The following is a 13,593-nucleotide window of genomic DNA, read 5'->3' as shown; positions in this document are numbered from 1 at the left end:
AAAAACTGCAAAACAATACAAGTAGTGACTGCTTAGTATGTATGAAATCATAACGATAAGTTGCGTGCCTGCAATACCTCTCCGGTCACATGCTGATAATTAAGCTGAAACCCTCATGTGTATATGCTACTCCTGATATAATATTAATATCACTAGTTTGTAATTATATAATGTTTCAAGGTCAAATTGTTCGGTATTTCTATTCGACTTCTTGTTTTAAAGACCGAAGCATTTGTTATCTCGGCATTTACTTCTAACCTCCGTTTTCCACAATATGTAAATACATTAAGACTTGTTTGTTCCTCCTAAACTAAGTGTTCATGTCATCGGAAAACGAGTAAAAGGACTGATGATAAATCAACCGAGTTAAGACTGAAGTCGCCTTCCGTATCATGTTTAAATTACGATTCAATGTCCTTCTAAAAGCATGCGATCATTATGGAGATGTTGTTTTGCCCTTTTCTTAAACCAACGGATGTAACAAAGATATTGGAACGTGGTACAGAGCTTTATGCAAGACTTGACTTTAGAATACATGTCTTTGAAAATACACAGAAGTTTCTATCCTAAAACCATATTGAACAGACTAAATCATAAAGCATTACGGTGAACGGATTTTTTCTTTATGTCAATACATGCAAAATACAGTGGACATTGTTTATAGTACATATTAAGCTAAAGAATACAAGGTAAAACTGACATCGACAATGAAAGTACTGACGAATGTTTCAATCAATACAGAAATCGTCTAAAGTAAATACATTTTCACACATAATCGATATCAAACAATTGGATTACAGCCAGAGCTCAATGTTATCGGAGAGAAGGATTCATTAATTAAAAAATGGGGGGGATATTGATATTACAAAAATAACGCAAATGGTTTTGTGACAGTCACAACGATTTTGGGCAAAGCAAAAGCAAACAATTTTGCAATCTTTTTAAAGGTGTGAAAGTGAAACATTTTTACTTTTACGCCGGCGATTCGCGTACATTTTGCTCGCAGAATGTCTGGAAATTTGAATTCGCTAACTTTTCGACACGCGGAAATATCCACTTGTACGGTTAAAAAGATGTTGAATGGCTCTTTGATATTATTTTGTTGAATAATACAGTTAACCCACTTCCACACCCGTGCATTGCATCTTTAAGATTACTTTAACCGTGTCGTGTGTGCCCCCACGGAGCGGATATTGTAATCTAGAATCCGTGATGCCCCCAAAATAAAAAAATACATAATTCTTCCTATGATTGAACAAATCATTAAACGCGTTAACAAATATATTCCATATAAGATAAAGGTATATAAGTATAGAGATAATGTAAGGTTAGTGTTGAATACTGACAAGTAAATTTCACGAGACTTAGAAAACTTCGACTACGTGCCGTTCGAATAAACGTCTCTTTATTTAACACTTACCTGGTATTTCTATTTATCCTATTATTTTCTCAAATCTTTCGGTCTTAAAGTTAAAACTACTACAGCATCAACTACTAAATAAAATAGCAGAATTTAAATGAAAAAAACAACAACAAGATAAACATCAAATGTTGTCATACAAATAAATCAAATGACCACATTTTTTACGCGTGGCATCTTAATCCAGATCATACTAAATAAAAATTAAACATACTAAATAAAAATAGGATTACTCGTCGGGAGGGAGATTATTCCGACAATGAACGCCTGATGGTGGGTATACACCATGTCTATATGTTTATTTTGTTTGCGTTATATATTAACAGCCATGCCCGTTTTAATATCCCACATTTATTCTTTTTTAAGACATTAAACGGTTGTTGTATGTTTGCGTTCCTTAAAAAAACTGGAGAATTTTGCACGATCAATATTTCCCCTGAATATAATAATCGCAAGAAAACTAGGTCTTAATACATCATCGACAGCATGGAAAGATATTAGATCTCAAAAGGTACAATGTGCTGCTAACAGGAGCAGGCTGGAGATCAGGACAAGTCTGGTGACACTTTTAAATGAGCTGTGCACTGTGGAAAGGGGGTTTAATGCATGTACAGATTAGCCTGTGCAGTCCGCAAAGGCTAATCAGGGACGACACTTTACGCTTTATGATATTTTCTGTTTGTAGAAAGTCTTTTCTTAGCAAAATTCCAATTTAGGCGGAAAGTGGCGTCCTGAATAGCCTGTGCGTACTCCACAGGATAACCTGGTTCGACACTTTACGCGCATGCATTAAACACCCTTTTCACAGAGCACGGCTCATAATAACTTGTTAATACAAGTAATGTATAAGTATAAAATGTAATTTAGGTTTGTTATCATAGTGCTTTCATTTTCCATTGCACTCTTGCCAGCAATAATTATTTTTTTAAAGATGTTCTTACTTTTATGTTGAAATTGCAGATGGATAAGAGAAAGGAAACGAACAGCAGTTAGGCGGAGCACCATGTTATTAAGATTGTTCCCAATTAAAAACATAAGCCGAAATAGCTTGCTTTTCTTCATCACACATTAAAAATAGAATTTAAAGAGGATAAATGAGGCGTTTTAAATATAACGCACAGTCCGCACAGGCTTATCAGGGATGACACTTTCCGCCTTAATTGGATTTTTGATAATACAATAAAAGCGGAAACTGTCGTTCTTGATTAACCTTTGCAGACTGCACATGCTAATCTGGGAGCACACTTTACGCACCTGCATTAAACCTTTTTTTCGCAGAGCGCGGCTCACTGTTTATTTGAAAAAACTGCGGGTCATCTCTAAGCGTTTTAATGATTAGCCTGGTCACTTTCTAATCATGATGATACACTCATTCATGTTAAGATTTGTAACTTTAAATTTTCATTTTGAGATGCAGAACACGATTTAATGTACTGTTTTGGTCCCAAACTTATCGTACATTGACATCTTCATTTATAATTGCGTAAACCATGCAATAAGTATATTAAATATTTTATGTGGCAATAAAGCGTAAAATGTAGATGCGCCATTAATTAAAATATGTATTCTTACATTTCATTTAACTTAAAGAGAAGAGAAAATATCGAATGGCTTCTTTCAAAACTCCTCAAGAAAAGTGGCATAAAATACAACTTTATAATTTCTGTAAACAATAAATATAACAAATCTCGTTTCTAGACCTTATCATTGATAGAAGTGACGATAACATATGGTTTGTATATTATATCTAAAGGTGTACACATTATGATATAATGATTTATAGAATTCTGACAACAATATAACGTTAAAAACTCACCATTGCAATAAATATTCCCCTGTATGTAAATGACAAAAAAGTCCTACAGTACGTTGTTATATAGATCTTATCTAAATATCACCATAAATCTACTGAATAATTACAAATACAAACAAATCCTATGCGATTTGAACATTGGCTCGGATTGCACCCAGGGCGAGACCCATCGGTGCTCTCCAAAGAAATGCAAACACATCTGTATTATGTTCAATCAAACGCTTGGATCTCAATACATCGGTTTTTAATTGGAGTGCTAGCTTTTATTTTAACCACACAACGTGGGTTATTATCGATACTAAATTTAATAATTTGAATAGAAGTACAGTGGTTTCAGGTACAACTAATCTAAGAAAGCAAAATATTATTAGATTTCACTGACAATATTGATAATGACGCTTCTGGTTGAGAATTGTCATCTTATAACACTATTATTACTCCTTATAAGTCTATATAAGTATAAAAGTCTAAATATAACTACTACTACTACTACTACTACTACTACTACTACTACTACTACTACTACTACTACTACTACTACTACTACTACTACTACTACTACTACTACTTCTACTACTACTACTAATACTACTACTACTACTACTACTACTACTACTACTACTACTACTACTACTACTACTACTACTACTACTACTACTACTACTACTACTACTACTACTACTACTATTACTACTTCTACTACTATTACTACTTTAACTACTACTACTACTTCTACTGCTACTACTACTTCTACTACTACTACTACTACTACTACTACTACTACTATACTACTACTACTACTACTACTACCTACTACTACTACTACTACTACTACTACTTACTACTACTACTTCTACTACGACTACTACTACTACTACTACTACTACTACTACTACTACTACTACTACTACTACTACTACTACTACTATACTACTACTACTACTACTACTACTACTACTACTACTACTACTACTACTACTACTACTACTACTACTACTACTACTACTACTACTACTACTACTACTACTACTACTACTACAACTACTACTACCTAATAATAATAAAACAATAATAATAATAATAATAATAGTAATTAAAATTATAATAATAATAATAATTATACACATTCCCCACACATATAAATGTAAACACATGTGTAGCACGAATCCACGTAAACCATTATTTTAAAAAATTAACCATATATTTTTAACATAAACTTACACAAATTTGTCATAGTTATTAACGTACACACATATTATGTAATGCATATGCAGCAATGACAGCAAGTGTGTAATGTAATACGGCTAAATATGTATTCTTTCGTTGCTAAATGCGAATACATCCATGGAGTCTTACGCATTTCTTATCAGTACACAGCTCTTTGATAGCGAAATGGCAAGGACAACCGTGTTTAAGGTTATATTACACTAATTCCGATTCCCAGAGGGTCCCATTATAAAACTGACAACTTTCACAGCATTTTTCTTGCCTTTTCGACGTATCAATTTTTCCGAACCTGGTATCATTTTAAAGATGGATCTGTCCTCTTCCAATAATTGCAATCAAAAACATACCGTCTCGCAACTTCTAAGAAAGTAAATCGCTGTCGAATGAACCCACCGTAGAAAAACGTGTTTCGGAATCCTAATTTCGACAAAAGCCCCACACAATAGAAAACACACCCTCAAAAGTCCATCTTTTAAGTTAGCTTCCAATCCAAGGCATCGAAGTACTCCAGACACATACAGGATATTACAAATAACCACAAAAGACATGTCTCACATTGTTAAATGGGTTATATTCAAGAAGAGAAAAGGAACTCTTTAGAAATAGGCGGAGGGATACACAATGATTTAGTGTAATGTAACCTTAACTATTTACATGATCTGCCTTAAAGGAGTAGTGGGATACTGATTGCAAAATAGTAGTCATGTGTACCACTTTGTTAAAAAAAACAAGGCGTCGCAAGTTGAAGCACGCCATTCCCCGACCCACCGGAATACACTGAACACAACATATATGACGCATATTGTCTCATTTGTTTTTATGGAATGTATGATACAAACATGCGATCAGCAATCTATGAAAAATGAATAATGGCTTGTGCTATTATTTATGTTTGTGAGATACCCATCATCGTAAAATCTCCAAACTTTTTTTGTTATAGATTAAGTAGTTTCAGAGTTTATGATCATACATATATACGTATACGTGACAGGTATTTATTATGTGAGTATATGTAGAACTGTTACACCATAAATTGTTTCGTAAAACTACACCACTATTGCTCGATTTCGTTTAGTTTGAGGTTCCTCTGATTTGAAACATGACGCCCGCGTACTATACCAGCACCTTTGTGAAACGGTATCGCGTTGACGGTTGACTTGTAAGTACAAAAAAAGCTATCTATTTAATTAGAGAAATGTAAATGAAATATTTGAACTTCCTTTAGAAGGAGGGTCTGCTATTTTACTTCCTCAACTGAGAAACAAATCGCAATCAATGTAAAATACTTCTTATCAATGCTAATGATGACAATATAATTTCACTATTAAAGTCTTAGCGCAAAGCTAATTATACGTAATTACAATCGGTTGAGACAATAACATACTATTGTCAAGTTGTTTGCAATAAATCATCATGTTAAGAACATAATTACAGGGATGGGTATAATGGTACGGATTCGGTTATTATTCGCAATTAGCAACCAGATTTGTATGGGTTTTTTATTTTCCATATTTAACGAAATACCTTTCTGGATCTGTGGGTTCATATGTGTTCTTAAGCAAAGTATTTATCATCATGATCAGTAAAATTATAACTATTTTCAATATTTGATGTTATTTTAACCAAATAAATCAATATGTAGAACAAAACAATGACGATTTCAAATATTCAAATATGTGAACTTTGTCTTATTTAGGCTCAGCCTTTCTTCTTTGAAAAGTACGTTTTGCAGAGTGTCAATTAACATGGGCATTGAACGGAAGAACATATTTCCCTTTAAAATTCACTTAAACCGCTGATAAATCAACAGAACATTAAACCTCTACAGAATTTGTATATTTGCATTGCACTTGCACACACTTAATGACTATTTAATCTATAGAAGTGCCATTTATTTATGTTTGCTCGCATTTTAAAATAAATATTTGCACTACTTTGCGATAAAATATGGATTACATTAATTGCGCAAGAGTTGTTTTGATCATAGGCATACACGTGAGTGGTCTATTAAGTTTCAATATGTATTTCCTTAATTGGCTAGTGTTCTGTTTGTTATTTAGGCGAACTGTGTTTATGTTTTTTTTTAAAGTATTCAAACGTTAATGTCTACATGTATCCGAATGTCATCACTACATATATCATAGATTCTGATAATCAGGAAAAAATTAATGAACTGTTTCACGGATACTGTTTCAATATAAATTTTAATGTATGTCCACGATTGTGCACAAAAAGTGAAACAGAATTAACACTGATATACGGAATTTACACAAGTATACGGCGATTTACTGATTTACACACTGATAAACGTACAGATAGAATTAACACAATTCTACACTGATATACATAATAAACACAACGATACACTGATTTAAATATAATACACACATCCATATACTTATTTACAACATTATCACTCGTTAATTCATTATTCTACCACGGCACGTAACTTGTTTTATATATACAAAGAAGGAAAACTACTGTGGGTTATTACCCCGATATACCAACGGAGACAAATATGACGTCGCTTTGATTGTCCGCGCATTGCTTATGAATGAAGACGAAGTCATTTGATTGTCATTGTTGTGGTGACGTCACGTTTTCGCGGAAAAGTGGAGGACGTTCGGTCAATATAATTCACATTATAACCTTTAAATCGCGGATAAGTTATTAACGAAATCGTGTTAAAATCAAAATAATCGACGTGTAGGCGTTGGTTATTGCGGTTATAACCAACGGTATGTCGTTCCGATGCTTGTTATCAAACTACTCGGGCTACGCCCTCGTGGTTTAATTCCGTCGCATCGGAACTCCATACCGTTGGTTATTACCGCAATAACCAACGGTTACCCGTCGATTATTTCTTAATTATACCACGGCACGTGACTTTTTTTTTCTATATACAAAGAAGAAAAACTACTGTTGGTTATTACCCCGATATACCAACGGTTGTTTAAAGTGACGTCACTTTGATTGTCCGCGCACATTTATTTCTCATTTATAACCTTTAAATCGCGGATCACTTATTAATGAAATCGTGTTAGAATCGAAATAATCCACGGATAACCGTTGATTATTGCGGTAATAACCAACGGTATGTCGTTCCGATGCTTGTTATCAAACCACTCAGGCTATGCCCTCGTGGTTTAATTCCTACGCATCGGAACTCCATACCGTTGGTTATTACCGCAATAACCAACGGTTACCCGTGGATTATTTCTTAAATATACACAAATAACGTATTGATATACTGATATTACAGAATAAATAAACAAAATAAAAACACGAATGCACCGATATGCATAATTAACATACTCATGCATGAGTTTACATAAGTTACAAACTGATGGACTTAAATGTTTAATTAACACAGAGTTGACTTATATTTACAATCAACAAATTGATAAACTGATGTTCATATTTTACCCACTGACGCACTGATACCTAGAATAAACACACGGATGGCCGATATTAAAAATTGAAACAAATACACACTGACACAATTAATACTTTAAAACAAACTTATGCACTGATAGAAAGAATTATTCCACAGATATACATATTTTACACACTGATACACTGAAAGACATGTTTAAACATACTGATACACATATATACATATTAAACACACCGCTACACTGACATACATATTTAACACACTGATACACTGATAGGCATATCTAACACACTGATACACTGATATACATATTTAACATACTGATACAACTATTGGCTTATCTAACACACTGATACACTGATATGCATATTTAACACACAGATACACATATTTAACACACTGATACACTGATTTAAATATTTAACACACTGATTTACTGATATGCATATATAACACATTGATACACTGATAGGCATATTTAACACAGTGATTCACTGATAGGCATATTTAAAACACTGATACACATATTTACATATTTAACACACTGGTACACTGATATACATATTTAACAAACTGATACACCGATATACATATTTAACACATTGATACACTGATATATATATTTAACACACTGATACACAGATATACCTTTTAACACACTGATACACTGATTTGCATATCTAAAACACTGATACACTGATATACATATTTAACACACTGATACAGAGTTATACATATTTTACACACTGATATACTGATAGGCTTTTTAACACACTGATACACAGATATACATATTTAACACAATGATACACAGATATATATAACTAACACAATGATACGCATATATACATTTTTAACGCACTGATACACTGAAAGAGATAGACATAATTTTGCACACTGATACACTCATACACAAATTAAACACACTGACACATAGAAAGAAATAATTTAACACACTGATCATCTGATATGCATATTTTACGCAATTATACACTTAAAGATATATTTAACACACTGATACACTGATAGACATGATTTACGCATTAATGCACTGATAAAAAAATAGCAAACTAATGCACGGATATGCAGAATAAGCAAACTAATGCATGGATATACAGGTAAATACATGGTTTCAATTATAGAATATACACATGGATGCACTGATATGCAGAATTAACAAACTGATGCACTGAAACACAGAATGTACATACTGATACATTGCTTTACAGAATTAGCAAACTTATGTGCTGATATACAGAATAGATACATGGAATCAGTGACTTATTTGAAGTAATAATGGCGCAAAATAGCTTATTCCCCAACAAAAAGAGGACATTAAAGCCATAGTCTACAAATAACGACTAAAATAATAAAAAAATATTATTATATAATATTCAGTACAAACAAACATTGTGATGTCTATGGAGTGATTCGAGCACGGTTTATCCGTTCGCACAAAGCATAGATTGGATATTATATATGTATATTACACTCGCGCCGATTGACTTTAAACATAGCGAACATGTAGAGCATTTATAATAAACATAAAAGCTTTCGTTTTTTCTCTATAAGAACGTACTTCGTGGACAATAGCTTTAAAAAGAAGATTATTTTGATTTCAATCAAACTAAAATCATACGTGCTATGGCATTTAAAAAAAGTTCATGCAGACTTAAGCACTCGTTTCTGCAACATTTGGATTACATAGATAGTATGTGATCGGGCTTCTCCAGTCTCCAGAATAAAGTTAAAGCAAATTCCTTCACACGTTTTGGGTCACTAAAATGATGACACAAACAAAAATAAAAAAGATAAGAAAAACAAAACATTGGTTGATCATGCAGTTATGTTTAAATTTCCTATTATGCATTTGGTTCACATTGTCAATTGTCCTTATTTGAACATGAAATCTAAAAGACATGCAAATATGAATACAACAGGTGGTAAGTTTATAATCAGTATGATTAGTCAGTCTGACCTTGATATCTGATATCATCATCATCATCATCATCATCATCATCATCATCATCATCATCATCATCATCATCATCATCATCATCATCATCATCATCATCATCATCATCATCATCATCATCATCATCATCATCATCATTATCATCATCATCATCATTATCATCATCATCATCATCATCATCATCGTTGTCGTAATCATCATAATCATGATAATCGGCACCGTCATCATCATTTTCTTCTTCTTAACCAGCATCGTTGTCATCATCAACTTCTATATGAAAAATACCAGCTGAAATCAACATCATGATTACATCAGTATCATCATGTGTTTGCCTCTGACTTCTTCATAAACCGTTTTATAGTTATCATCCTCAATGTCGTCTTCTACATCATTATTTACCTAATGAAGATCACATACACGCCTATATCAGAATTTTACACAGTAAGGGAAGCATCAGCAATATAAGTAAAGGCATTATTTTCATCAAAACAACTTCGTAATAAATTAGTGTTTGGCTATTCATTCCGTTATATGTTTTCATAGAATGACCGCATATAAAAGTGAAACACATACACGAAATATATCGTCATAAAAAATAATATCACCTAAGGTTTTTCTTGTTTCAATTTTGTAAATGTGAATGGTTTATTTCCTTTATTTCAGTTTCTTCACAATTACATAATAGCTGTAACATATCTAGTCAGGTAAAATACTTTGTTATGCTTAAGCGCACGTTCACATCAAATGTATGACAGTTTATAATGTGCTGATATTTATTAATGAATGATAAAACTACAATTGGTCACATTCAAAAGAATTCCATGCTTTCACGTATTCATCGGTCAACTTCGTGCATTATGACACTACCATGTCAAGCAAACTTCAATATTATCCTACATCGAATTGTTACCGCATGTATATGAGCATTAATTGTTTCTATAGAAACGGAATGCTATCGCCGTGAATAGTTGGCTCTGGAAGAACAACCGCGTTCCCTTCCTGATCGACATTGAGCAACTAGGTATTGTTATTATGTAACATATAGATGGGCATTTGTTGCATAGCTATATGGTCGTAATCAAAGATCGCCGTTTCCCTTTTTGATTTGAATATAAATAAATAAAACAAGAAAGGCAAAAAAACTAAATTATTACAACACCGCAGTTCCGTTTTTTTTTAAACGCAATGTCATTTCGGCATTATTATATTAAATTTAGCCCATTTAGACTCTAAACGGAATCAATAATGAATAAACTATTATAATATCTTTTTAAAGTCAGGTATCGAAGAGGCAAAGTTGAATAACGGTTGGTTTCTGGTAATTATAAAGGAATCACATATAAATGAGTGTTTAAAAACATTCACGACCCACTGTTTCAGATACAGACGCTGTAATAGCAATTACCAGAGCCGTCAACCACTTAAACAAGATCGCGTGCGTGAAGTTCGTGCCTAGGGTCAACGAGTTTGATTACGTGAGATTCAAGAACGGCATGGGGTTGAATAAGACCCGTAATCATGCGAAAATGAGTTTTATGACATATGCGACGAGCGTAACTACAGCCCACCCTGCTAATTCGCACAGACTGGTCAGGAGCTACCATGTCCACAATAACCTCACGCAAGGTTTCGTGGTCTCATTAACGGACAGGGCAGCCCCAGACCAGACTAGAACAGGCTGGTCGAGAGCTGTGTAGGCCGTATATGGCGTAAAACTCATTTTTACATGACGCGGGACATACTATTTCAATGAACATTTCCATGTGTTTGAGTCATATCTAGATATGACATGCAGAAGAACAACTGCCACTTAAAACAATTTCAATAGATATTTCCTGGTTAAAAGCATGAAGATTTAAATATTTGTCCGAAAAAAGATTGACCGATCTTTCAGCTTGGATATGTATTTGATTTCTACGAATGCATTTTAATGCTCATAAACAATTTATTCATTAACATACATTTTTCAGTGAATGTGACTGATTGCCTGACTGACTTCCGAACTGTCCGACTGACTTACTTTTTTCTGACTGACTGAATAACCGACTGAATATTGACTTTCTGAGTAACTTACCGCGTGACCCACTGACCGACCGATTGATCAACCGATAGGCAGACCGACTGATCGCAAGTCGACAGTAGAAAACAAATTTAATCCACCCTTCCGCAAATCTAAGATTGCATAGAGTGTGGTGCAAAAAGGCGCACGCCAGTTAGACAAAATTTGTTGTTTTCGGTTCATATACTGCTTAAACGTACCGCGGGTACTCTTGAGTATAGTAAAATGTATTCCGGGTACGGAAAATACACTAAAAAGTACGCGGCCATAGTCCGGGGTACTTTTTATTATAGTTTCTGTAGCACGGGTACTTGGTAGTAAACCTAAGATTTCCCGTTTTAATTTTCAGTAGTACTTGAGCCGACGATGACCTTTCGAGTCTTAGAAAGCAATAACAATAGCACAAGCCTGCGTTACCGTATATTGTGTAGGTGTCAGTCGTCTATCGGTCGTGATGGTGGCGAGCAGACGATTTCAATCGGTCCTGCATGTCTCTACCAAGGCGTTATAATGCACGAGATGACGCACGCGATGGGTTTCTTCCACGAGAAGAATCGTTGGGACCGGGACTCCTGTGACCATCCACTTGAGCAACATACAGGCGGGTAAGAGGGTTTACTACTTGGGTAATGTGGGTAAAATACTTAATGAAACTCATCATTGTTTGTAAGGTTTCTAGTGATCAAGTGTCTTCTTAGTCAGATAATAAATATTACAACCGAATTGATTTGGGATTTATTACGTCATGTCTTCGGGAATGCCTATTTTTCATTTATGATCTAAGACTTACGCAAAACCTTCCAATCGCAGGGCGACTTGGGACGACACTTTACAATTATGGATTGAGTGCGGTTGCCATAGAAGGCGGCTCTTATTTAATTCACTGCTAAAAATGTAACCCCCATATGAAGGTCGTTAGATTTATCGCTTTGATATATCAGGCCGAGATGATGATTTCGCTCTCCAAGAGAAGAAGTACCTGGACACACTGAACACGCCGTACGACTTCGGTAGCCTGATGCACTACCTTAGCAAGGACGACAACGCTATATGGCTGCGAGGCAGGTGTGTATTAAAAAAAAAAACGTTATCGACAGGGATACTGTGCACTAAAAATTTAGCGTTCAGTTGCCACACGTCCATTAGAAATTTTTTCTTAAATAATATCCTTAGGTTAAAAATTCAATTTAAATCTTTACCAGCTGCTGCGCATTTGCGGCTTATTTAAGATATTACTGACGTGTCATCAAGATAGTAATTTGAATTCCCCAATCGTCATTATAATTTATCTAGACACATGTGTATATCTCTCTGATATACACAACTTCTGTTCATATGCAAATAAAAATTACATACGTATTAGATATATATACAAATATAGATAATGAACACTGATAATTCTTTTTGGCTTCTAAGCTGCGCACGGCGAAAGTAGGTCTTATTCCATATGCGACCAACGTTGCTCAAGAACTGCGAATTCTGGTCAGAAGCAGCTACCATTCCTGATAATGAGACCACGACACCTTGCAGACAGCTAGGTTCCTGACAAGACTGTGCGGATGCGCAGGCTGGTCTGTGTCTACGCTGGTTGCATATGACATAAGATCCATTTTCGCATCAAGCGGCTTTTATACAAAGACGGGCACAATTTATGTGTGTGTCTTTGTACTCCGTTTTCTTGTAAACAATTTCCACTAAACGT

The 13,593-nt window shown here is 34.3% G+C and overlaps 1 protein-coding gene across 5 annotated transcripts in view; it reads right to left on the bottom strand.

The window, feature by feature from the left end:
• The window catches only part of LOC127856915 (neo-calmodulin-like), a 124,282-nt gene that overhangs the window by 22,413 nt on the left and 88,276 nt on the right, over nucleotides 1–13,593 (bottom strand). Inside the window, exon 1 of one of the 5 annotated variants that reach the window (XM_052393108.1) lies at nucleotides 3,237–3,403. The exons of the other annotated variants lie outside the window; for them this stretch is intronic. Coding sequence (XP_052249068.1) covers nucleotides 3,237–3,239 — 3 coding nt within the window. The 5' untranslated portion in view covers nucleotides 3,240–3,403. Of the gene's footprint in view, nucleotides 1–3,236; nucleotides 3,404–13,593 lie in introns of those variants that run through there. 5 annotated transcript variants of the gene reach the window in all.

Source organism: Dreissena polymorpha, chromosome 14, assembly GCF_020536995.1.
Source record: "Dreissena polymorpha isolate Duluth1 chromosome 14, UMN_Dpol_1.0, whole genome shotgun sequence".
In the NCBI taxonomy this organism is placed as follows: domain Eukaryota; kingdom Metazoa; phylum Mollusca; class Bivalvia; order Myida; family Dreissenidae; genus Dreissena; species Dreissena polymorpha.
This window is presented reverse-complemented; position numbering and strand designations above follow the sequence as displayed.